The 11,217-nt window shown below is 46.9% G+C and overlaps 1 protein-coding gene across 1 annotated transcript in view; it reads right to left on the bottom strand.

Annotated features, from left to right (window-relative positions):
* The window catches only part of AICDA (activation induced cytidine deaminase), a 37,990-nt gene continuing 26,773 nt past the window's right edge, over positions 1-11,217 (bottom strand). Inside the window, exons 6-9 of the mRNA XM_062195198.1 lie at positions 3,862-4,009; positions 1,396-1,666; positions 1,036-1,151; positions 1-54 (exon numbers count right to left, since the gene is read on the bottom strand). Of these exons, the coding sequence (XP_062051182.1) occupies positions 1-54; positions 1,036-1,151; positions 1,396-1,666; positions 3,862-4,009 (589 nt within the window). The remainder of the gene's footprint in view (positions 55-1,035; positions 1,152-1,395; positions 1,667-3,861; positions 4,010-11,217) is intronic.

Below are 11,217 nucleotides of genomic sequence, written 5' to 3'. Positions count from 1 at the left end.
TCAAAGTCCCAAAGTACGAAACGCATCTCGTAGGTCATCGACCTCATAAAGGGGCTGTACAGAAAGAGAGAAGTTAACGTTAACATTGAGTTGGCAGGACGGGGTTCTAAACTGAATGGATGGCTTTGTAACATTTTGAAAGAAAGCAAATTGGGAGGGAGTAGGAAAAAGGGATGGGGGAGGAAAGAATGCTTTAAAAAGTTTTAAATTTGGGGTGGGCGCCTGCAGTGCCAGCATCCCATGCGGGCGCTGGTTTGAGTCCTGGCTGCTCCACTTCTAATCCAGCTCCCTGTTAATGGGCATGGGAAAGCAGTGGAAGATGGCCCAAGTCCTTGGGCTCCTTCACCCCTCTGGGAGACCCAGAAGAAGCTCCTGGCTTCTAGCTTCAGATTGGCACAGCTCCAGCCATTGTGGTCATTTGGGGAGTGAACCAGCGGATGGAAGACCTCTCTGTCTCTGTCTCTACCTCACTCTGTAACTCTGTCTTTCAAATAAATGAGATAAATCTTTAACAGAAAATTTTAAATTTATTATTATGTATTCAAAGGGCAGGAAAACACACACAGAGAGGAAGAGAGACAAACAAATCTTCCATCTGGGGTTGGGCCAGTCCAAGCTAAGAACCTAGAGCCCAATCCAGCTCTGCCATATAGGCGGCAGGGACCCAAGTACTTGAGCCATCACCTGCTGTCTCCCCAGGTGTGTATTAGCAGGAAGCTGGAGTCAGGACTCAAACCCAGTCACCTGCTAGGAGATGCAGACGTCCCAAATGGCATCTGAACCACTGTGCCAAATGCCCAGTCCAGGCAAGAATTCCGACCAGGAAAGAAACAGAATCCAAGCAGCGACTGACAGACATAAGACACGTGAAGCAATGGAAGAGCGAGGGAGAGAAGGAAAGACATCCTCACACAGGACTCTGAACTGGGAAACAACAGAGAAACTGAATTCCAGGAGAAATTCAGTTCTCACTGGAGCATAAGTGAGAGTGACCCAAAAGTAGCAGAGAAAGGAAAGAGCAAGGGAACCGCTTACCAGAAGGATGCGCCGGAGCTGTCTGGACAGGCGGACAGAATTTTCATGCAGGCCTTCCCAGGCCTTGAACGTCCTCTCACGGTTCTCCACGAAAGTATTCCAGCAGTAAAAATAATCTTTAAAGGGGGGGGGGGGGGGCAGGGCGTAGAAGATAAGCTCAGGCCCCAAAGTGGGGAAACCAGAAAAATTCTAGCTCTGTCTTCTCATTTCCCCAGGGCCTTGTCTTCAAGCTACCAATTTCTTACCCTCGGTTTCAGTCAATAATTTGACCCCAAAGGTGACCACAACCCCACTCCGCCCTCACCCCGGCGGGACCGCCCTCCCATCGGCGACGCCAGCCACGCCCAGCGCCCTGGCCACCTTTGAAGGTCATGATGCCGAGCTGGACGCCCGCTTGGTGCAGCCGCCGCAGCCCCTCGGGCTCGGCCTTGCGGTCCTCGCAGAAGTAGAGGCGCGCGGTGAAGATCCTCAGAGTGAGGTTGGGGTTGCCTCTCAGGAAGTCAGCCACGTGCCGGGCACAGTCGTAGCACGGGCTCCAGGAGGTGAACCAGGTGACGCGGTAGCAGCGGCCGGGGTCCAGGTCCCAGTCGGAGATGTAGCGGAGGAAGAGCAATTCCACGTGGCAGCCGTTCTGGGGAGAGAGCAGAGGCCTGAGCTGCCGTGCGGGTAGCTGGATGGGCCTTCTCTCCCGCAGTGGTCTTTCGGGATGCTTGCCGTTGACGATCCTTGCTCAAAATAGTGCGCTAGGAAGTGCTGGGCGAGAACCCTTCCTAGCGCCTCTCTGTGCGCCTGTGCGGGGACGGAGTGAGGGGTGGAAGAGTCTGGAGCAAACAGCACTGCAGTACCTCTGTAGCGAATTCGTTTGTGTTTGTGAGGATCCCTTTGCAATTTGTGTTTCGTTTTATTTATTTGAAAGGCAGAGAGACAGAGACGAGAGAGGGCTCCCAAGCTCTGGTTTACTCCCCAAATGCATGCTTGGGCCAGGAGGAAGCCAGGAGGAGCCTGGAACTCAATCTAGGTCTCCCATGGGGGTGCCGGAACCCAAAGGCTTGAGCTACCACCTAACGTCTCCCAGGGTGCGTCCCGGAAGGAAGGTAGAACTGAGCCTGGAGCTGGGACTGGAACCCAGGTACGTGGTGTTGTAAGAAAATTCGAGACACTGCTAGGGCGAAAAGCAAGTGCAAAGCAGCTTTTTCATGTTATAGTTTCTGTGATCGTGATCTTAGCTGCCGACAGATTCACCCGGCCCTGCCCCAGTCCCTGGTCCTGGGGTGGGAAGACCCCGGCTCCATTTCCCAGCTTCATTACCCACAGGGCTTACAAGTGACCTCGCTCTGGTTTCTTCTACTTCCGCCCGAGTGAAGGTGCTGCTGTGGTGAGAGGTAAGTGAAAGTGTTGCTAAAACCAAACTCTTCCATAAATAGAAGGCAGCGTGTCACCAAACAGGAAAGAGATGAGAGTGTAAAGTAACGATGATTGCAAAGGAAAATACCAGGGCACTGCAGAAAGTCTGCGAAACTTTTGAAATCCATGCAGAGTTTTTTCATGTTGTATCTTTTCATGAATGTCTTGAAGATCCCTTGCTTACATGGATTTCAAATGGGTTTTGTAGCAGAATGAACTTTTAATTGCATTTCCCATGAGCTTTCTGGAATGTCTCCCCTGGGGTTCTACCAACACTAATGGTCATAGCCTGCGGTGATGGGGGAGATACAGAGAGAGGCTTAAGCCTGCCAATCTGGATTTTGATGGAGTATCTTAGAAATGTGATTCTCTCAGGCTGAAAGATTGAGACAGTGAATCAGCCAGCTTTTCTGAGCTTTCTGGGGCTCTCTGTGTTGAATGTATTCACAGGGATCTAGGAGGGACTAGATACTTGGAAAACAGAATTAAGTCAGAGTTCATCTTTCCCAAATTCTTCTTCCTTAATTTTCAAAAATCCTAAAGACAAAATTTGATTCTCACTTTTGAAATTTTGCTTGGTAGGTGAGTGTTGTGGACGAGCGGTTACGAGAGAGTGCTGCTGGGGATGCCCACACCCCCTGTCTGAGTGTCTGGAGTTGAGTCCCTGCTCTGCCTCCAATCCAGCTGCCTGCTAACGTGCACCCTGGGAGATCGCAGGTGATGGCCCAAGTACTTGGTTCCCTGCCACCCACATGGGGAACCCAGATGAAATTCCAGGCTCCTGGCCTCAACCTGGCCCAGCCTCAGCTATTTATTGGGGGAGTGAACCAGAGGATGGAAGAGCTCTGTCTCTGTCTCTCTACCTTTAAAATGAACACATAAGTGCCACTTTAAAAAGGAAAAATAAAATGTTGCTTGAACAAGTTGATTGCATTCCCCCAAATAGAAATACTCTTAAAAAAAAAAAAAGGCAGTTATTTATTTATTTGAGAGGCAGAGTTAACAGACAGAGAGAGGGAGACATGGAGAAAAAAATCTTCCATCTGCTAGTTTACTCCATAAATGCCAATCTGAAGTCAGGAGCCAGGAGCTTCTTCCAGGTCTCCCACGTGCTCTTACCTTAGTCTCAAAGGCCATTTAGATGCTGAGGGGAGGGGAGGAAAGTGGGTGGACTTTTGTTTTGGCTCTGAACGCTTTGCGTGGCACTAGGGTGCCCAGCGTGCTGGGGAGGACACTATTCTTTGGGTTATGCCTACCATGGGTGCATGAACATGGGAAAGGAAAAGGAAAAGAAAAAGAGGAGTTGAGGAAGCTAGTGGAGATGCACATGCAAAGGAGGCTGGAACTCAGACCTGCAGCCAGTGGCCTAAAGCGACCACAGGTTAGCTTTTAACCACCGGGGAAGCACACGTTCATAGCTACCGTGTTGCGCAGGTAGCCGAAGTCCAGTGAGAAGGAGGTGGCACTGTCCCGCCGCTTGACCACGTAGCACAGGTAGGTCTCGTGCCGGCCCTTAGCCCAGCGGACATTTTTGAAGTGATAAAGAAACTTCTTCTGCTTCATCAAAAGGCTGTGGGGGAGAGAAGGGGGAACAGATGCGGAGGTGCAGGCCATCCTCCCATCACACTGGGCTTCCCTTCAGCTCTGTTGTTGTTCTAAGCTGATCATGACTTTAATTACACCACAGACTACACTCTTGCTTCCTTGCTGGATGCCTGAGACCTCCTGAGCTTCAAACCCACCGCAGGCTCTTCCTCCTGCTCATGTTTGAGGCCAACACTGGGAGAGACCCAGGAGGAACCCATGGCCGTCTTCTAAATGCTGGTGACTTGGAATTGCAAACTTGTTCCAAGGGGCAAACATTGTGATGTACCAGGTTAAGCCACAGTCTATGAAACCCACATCCCATAGGGACACTGGTTCGAGTCCCAGCTGCTCCACTGGCAATCCAGCTCCCTGCTAATGTGCCTGGGAAAGCAGTGGAAGATGGCCAAGTGCTTGGACCCCTGCCCCCTATGGGGAGACCTAGATGCAGCTCCTGACTTTGGCCTGGCCCAGCCCTGGCCATTGCAGCCATTTGGGGAGTGAAGCTGCAGATGGAAGATTCTCTGTCTGTCTGTCTGTCACAGTTTCTTTCAAATAAATAAAATAAATCTTAAAAATACAAAAAACCCTTGTTCCTCCATCCTGTGATTGTCTTTTTAGAAGCTCCCTCTTGTGTCTACCTAAGTGTCCTGTAGGTACCTCAAACCCTGCCTGGTCAGAACAGTGTCCCTGAACTGCCCACTGCCCTAAGCTGCCTCTTGTCCCAGCTTCATACCCTGGGGAAGCAGCCGAGAGGCCAGCAATCATCCTTGATTCTTTCTTCTCTCACAGCTTGCATGAATCATCTAAATTGTTGATTCTGTTGGGGTGCAGTGCAGTGCTTTGGCAGACTGAGTGCTGTCAACAAAGGGAGCCTGGAAGGCCGCAGAATCTTCTCCTGCCCTCCTGCGGTCACCTGTCCCACTTTCTCCCCTCAAGTGAGTCATAAAACCAGAATTCCTCTTCCCCAAGGTATGTCACAGAAACTGGAGCCTCTTTTTCCCAGAAAAGCCATAAAACCTAGAAAGGTCACTCTGTCCCCTCTTCCTGGAAGGCCCTCGTTCCAGATGGGATGTCACACAAGATGCCCTGCTGGGTGTCCTCCTCAGTCCACTCCACACGTCACACCTGCCTGTCCACTCACATTTCTACACAGTGGCCATCTGCATCAAACCTAGGCATACAAACACAAGTTTCCTGGTGTCTTTGGGTTTTCCTTTCCTTCTTTCTATTTTTTTTTTTAAGATTTATTTATTTATTTGAAAGGCAGAGTTACAGAGAGGCAGAGAGAGAGAGAAAGAGAGAGAGATCTTTCATCCACTGGTTCATTCCCCAAATGGCCACAATGGCCGGAGCTGGGCTCATCCGAAACCAGGAGCCAATAACCTGGAGCTTCGTCTGGGTCTCCCATGTGGGTGCAGGGGCCCAAGGACTTGGGCCATCTTCTATTGCCCTCCCAGGCCATAGCAGAGAGATGGATCAGAAGTGGAGCAGCCAGGACTTGCTATGCGACAGTGCCGGTCCCCATAAGTATACTTCTAATGTATAAGAGCAATACATCATCATTGTCAAATTTGAATACTACAAAAAATACAAAGTTTCAATTTTAAAGTATTATAGAATTTTTTTAAGGGGACAGGCATTTGGCACAGCTCAGTCACCTGTTAGGTCACTTGAATCCCATGTTAGAAGGCAGTTCAAGTCCTGGCTACTCTGCTTTTGATCTAGCCTTTCCTAATGTTCCCGGGAGGGCAGTAGAAGATGTCCCAAGTGCTTGGGCCCCTGCACCCACATGGGAGACCTGGATGGAGTTCATGGCTTCAACCCGGCCTAGGAGTGAACTAACAGATGAAAGAATTGCTCTTTCTCTCTCTTAAAAAAAGATTTGTTTTGTGTCTTCTCTCTTTTTTTCTATAGATATGTATTTCCATGGTTGGGATCATGCTCATTTCATGTGTGACTCTGGACTCTGCTACTTGTTGAGCTCAGTAGGATAAGTATTGTGGCACATAGTATGCAAGCAGGGAACGACTGCTGTTTCTCTTTGTTTTCAAGGTCTTTAGTGGTGCCTTATGTATCTTAAGCACTAAATTGAATCGAATGTGTGGGAATATTCTTGGGTAACCCAAGAGTTGCTGTTACAGCTGTGAACATAATAGCACAAGCTGCACAGTGTGGTTGGTATTAAAGCTGGAGTGGTGTCTGGGTTTTCTCCCTAGTCTGTTCCAGAAATGTATTTATCAAATTCCTGGAGACAGTGCTGCCACCTACTGGTGTGTGGAAGAAGTGCAGAGGATTTGTAAAGTAAAGGCTTCGTCAGGAATTTGAATACCGTTTTCTGGCAAGAGAATTGAAACCTTTTTCACCTTTTTGTTTTTTTTAGACACTGAGGTTTAATTTACATACAGTAAACTTCATCTATTTAAAACATACGATTGTATAAATACTGGCAGATGGAGACACCCCACACTGCTCCTGCAAACAGGACACAGAACATTTCCAGGGCACTGCCCCATCCCATCATGGATTCTTCATCCCCCTTAGCAGCCAAAGCAATCCCTGATTTGCTCTCTGTCACTATTAATTCCTTCTCCTGTTCTGCAGTGCTCTATAAAGCACGCAGCGTGTCCTCCTCCATGTCTGACTTCTTTCACTCAGCGTAATGACCGGATTCACCCAGGTATCCGCAGCTCATTCCCTTCTGTGGCGCAGACGTGCGCATTTTGCTTACTCCTTCACCTGGTGATGGGCATTTGGATAGTTTCCACTTTGGGGCTATTGCGAATTAAGGGTACTGTAGAGTTAAAATATGTTTATTTTGATGCAAAACAATTTAAATCTATGCACAATTTTTTCATATTAGACATTTCCATGAACTTTTTGAAGACCTCTTATAATTGAAGAATTGATATTTTATTAGCGTAATAGTCCCTGACTTTATTTATTTTAAAAGATTTATTTATTTATTTGAAAGGCAGAGTTATGCAGAGAGAAAAGGAGAGGCAGAGAGAGAGAGAGGACTTCCATCCACTGGTTCACTCCCCAGATGGTTGCCACAGCTGGAGCTGCACTAATCCAAAGCCAGGGGCCAGGAGATTCTTTCAGGTCTCCTACATGGATGTAGGGGCCCAAGGACTTGGGCCATCTTCCACTGCTTTCCCAGGCCACAGCAAAGAACTGGATCGGAAGTGGAGCAGCTGGGACTTGAACTGGCACCTATATGGCAGTGGCTTTACCCAGTCCCCGACTTTAAAAGCTAACTATGGTGGGGGCCGGCATTGTAGCAGAGCTGCTGTCTGAAACACGGATATCCTGTGTGTTTGCAGTTCTTGTCCTGGCTGCTCCACTTCCCATCCAGCTCCCTGCTAATGCACCTGGGAAGGCAGCAGAGGATGGCTTAAGTGCTTAGGCCACTGCCACCCGTGAGGGATTAAGGGAGCTCCTTGTTCCTGGGATTATCTACCCCAGACCTGGCTGTCGCAGCCATTTGGGGGGTAAACCAGCAGATGAGAGATTCTCTCTCATTTTCTTGCATTATACCTTTCAAATATACAAATATTTTTTTAAAATCTAAAAATAAATAAAAGGTAACAAAATGTCAACCTTATCAAGTAGCTAATTTAGGACAAGAGTCCATCATAGCTTTTTCAACTTGAACGTCTCCCTTTGCACACATGACACTTACTGGGAAGCACCTTGAGGTTGGGATTTAGATCTGTCATTTTATGTACATCAAACAATAGAAAAATTAGTCAACCATATTATTTTTAAATTAAAATGGATAATTGACAGGTATCAAAAGGGAATACTAACAAAGTTCCAATAAAAATTGATTTTACTTTTAAATGCTAATAATTTATTGTGATATTCACTATAACACCACCACTATTATAAATTAGCATAAAATAACTCTTAGCATATAAGAGGAAACTTGAAAAAGTTCATGGAAAATAACATTAAAAGGTAGGTCTATTTTGGTGCAAAAAAATTAAAATCCATGCATGTGAAGAGTCTATGAAAAAATTGTTCATGGATATCAAAATATCTTGCATGGAATAAACTTATCTTTAAATTCCATTTTCTGTGAGATTTTTAAAGCACCCTCATATAAGCTCAACATAATAGATGCTTATTTTTAATACAGAAGAGAAAGGGAAAAAACTCTCTCTTTGGGGTCCAGTTTTAAACACATTTAGCCTATGGCCCTGGTCTGTGGAGCTGGCACTGTGGATGCTGGGGGCGGGGACAGGGGGATGGGGGAGCGGGTGAGTATCACAGAGGCCATCAGGAGGCAGGAAGCGCAGAGAGGAAGGCTGGCTCGGTGAAGGGCGTCACGTGACCCGCAGGCCCACTCCCAGGTGAAGGCGCAGTGGATCTGCCCTGTTCCTGCCTCAAGGTGCCACTTGAGTGCAACCAGCCGCAGGATCCGGCTCCTGCCCCGGGAATGGCCCTTCCTGCTCCGTCACTGCGCTCCCAGCTGTAGGCAGGACCGGTTTCCAGCGCCCTGTTCTCCTGTCGTCCCCTGTGAGCTGGAAAGGTTTTGCAGGGGCCGATTTCTGGCCTGCAGGTTGACAGCTGCTCTGGACAGCTGTGCCTCCTGAGGCAGAACACGAGCTGCGTCCCCAGCAACACCGACCGTAGGCACCGGTTAAAAATAAGCCAGACAAGGTCATCTCCTCGCCCTCACTCACGAGCCCTGCTGACTCCGTCTTCCTTAACTCTGCACCTCTTGAGTCCCATCCTTGCCCACTTGTCTTTCTCTGAATTTCCACCGCTGACTTAGCTTTGCATTTTGTTACTACAACTGTGTCTACCAGGTCCTTCCCCAGGTTTTATGCCAGGGGACTTCAAAAAGTGCATGGAAAATGAACTTAACAGTTATGTTTATTTTGGTGCAAAGCATTTTGAAGTCCATGTATAGGAGGGGGTCTTCAGAAGTTTCATGGAAAATCTACACTATGAAAAATGACCTGGGATTAAGTTTTCAAGATCTCTCTGTAAACTGAGGGGACATGAGACATTGTCTTCCAGAAAAGTTTTCTTAAGAATATTTAATCTACCCTTAAAATCTTAACTCTGTGCTGTAAATTCTTTGTAAAAGGACTAAATTGAGATAAGGCACCTGAATTAGGAATGCTCTTCATGGATTGATGGTAATCATACCAGTAAGAATAGAGTAAGTTCTATAATAATACACTGTCAGACACTGCATTTGAAAACTTTGTGAAAATTGTACAAAATCCCCATTTAAGAAGCGATTAAGCCACATCTGAAGAAGTGGAAAGATCAGTTACATAGAAAAAAATGCAAGTAACTGCCCAACATGGAGCTGGAATGAAATTTCCTCTTTATAATAAACAACATCATAATGACTTTCAAGCCACTAATTTAGAAATGTTGGCATTTTAGAAAAGTACACATTTCTTTACATGGTTAAATTATTTCAGCAACCTCTCCTAGGAAAGTTTTGTCTTCAAATGGTTTTATTGTTGAATATTTAGAAGATCATTATGAAAATTCCCACTACTGATTTTAATGCATGATTGCTATGAGCTTTTCTTGATTTGAGTCCTTAAAGATGAGCTATGTTAGCGCTGTCACCATAAACTAGTTCTAACTGCAGCAGAAATCTCACAACGCGTCAGGATGCTATGCATAATCACACATATCGAGAGAAGCATGGAGCAGACAGAATGAGGCTGAGAGTATGGACCAGGGCTTAATGACATGGATTCAGAACAAAAAAATTATCTGCCTGCTGACCCAGCAGATTCGGTGAGTCAGGGAGTGGTAGGAGAGAAAGGGACAGCCACCAGTCGCTGCTCAGATTTGCAGAGAGAAAAGACAGTGCAGTCAGCCAGGAGGACTTTGCCTCTTTACCTGTTTATTTCGGGATCCAGGGTTGCTTCTGGGCTGTGAAAGTCTTAGGCCAAGGAAATCTTGCCTCAAGCCAGGCTGCTTTGCTGCCTCTGCCTGACAGTGCAGGGCCCCTGACATTCAAATATGAGCTTCCCTTCAGGGCTCCTCCCCCAACAGCATCACCACCACCAGGTACCCCAACAGCCTTCCTCCTCATTTGGGTGCCATGAAGGTGGGTGGGGCTGTCCAAGGCAGATCACACAGCTTAAGTGATTGATAGCAGTTCTGCTTCATGCTTAGGTTCATTCAGAGCTGCATCTCTGAAAATCCAGTCCCTGAATCACAGATAACAAAAATTAGGAGACAGTAACAATAGACTTTTCTTAAATTGTAATCATGGAAACAGATAATATATGTGTGATATTTATAGCATAGCAGTAACAGTGATACCCATTTAAATGGCATTTAAGTCTTGTGTTCTGAGAGCTAAAAGCATCCCTGTTGTCGCCTTTAGTTACACAGTATCTCTGGACCTCAGTACAAACCAATACGAACAGGCCCTTCTTTGTAGCTAAGCAAGTAATCTGTTATATAGGATTTAAGACAAATAAAATTTGCATCTCAAACTACTGATTTTTTCCTTTTCTAAAAAGATTTATTTATTATTTATTTGAAAGGCAGAGTTATAGAGGCAGAGAGAGAGAGGTCTTCCATCTGCTGGTTCACTCCCCAGATGGCTGCAATTGGCCAGAGCGAGGCAGATCCAAAGCCAGGAGCCAGGAGCTTCTTCCAGGTCTCTCACAGGGGTGCAGCAGCCCAAGCACTTGGGCCATCCTCTACTGCTTTCCCAGGCCATAGCAGAGAGCTGGATCAGAATTGGAGCAGTGGGGACTCATATGGGATGCTGGCACTGCAGGCGGTGGCTTTACCCATTACGCCACAGCGCCAGCCCTTTTTTCTTTTTAATTGCATTGTAAAAATTGCTATATGCTTACACCAAAGAGTAACATTTGTATGAGCTGTCTTTTCTATAAAGTCTTTAAGGGAGTTGGAGGGAGGAGACATTTGGCCTAGTGGTTAAACTGTGGTTAAGATACTCACACCCCAAGGCTGGCCTTGTGGCGTGGCAGGTAGAAGTCAATAGGTCTAGCTTGGACCTCTCCCTTGAACTCCAGACAAGCCAGCTTCCTTCTCGGCATCTCTGTGTGGATGTTGGAGCATCTGAGATATGTTTACCACCGAGTCCCTGATCTCCCTCCAAAAATGTTTCCAGCTCCTTGTGCCACCCTCCTCGTCTCCATGAGTGGCAATGTCATTTCCCTAGTTGCTTATGCC

The sequence above is a fragment of the Lepus europaeus genome, chromosome 6, assembly GCF_033115175.1.
Source record: "Lepus europaeus isolate LE1 chromosome 6, mLepTim1.pri, whole genome shotgun sequence".
NCBI lineage: Eukaryota > Metazoa > Chordata > Mammalia > Lagomorpha > Leporidae > Lepus > Lepus europaeus.
Note: the sequence above shows the minus strand (reverse complement) of the source record. Positions and strands in the feature narration are given on the sequence as shown.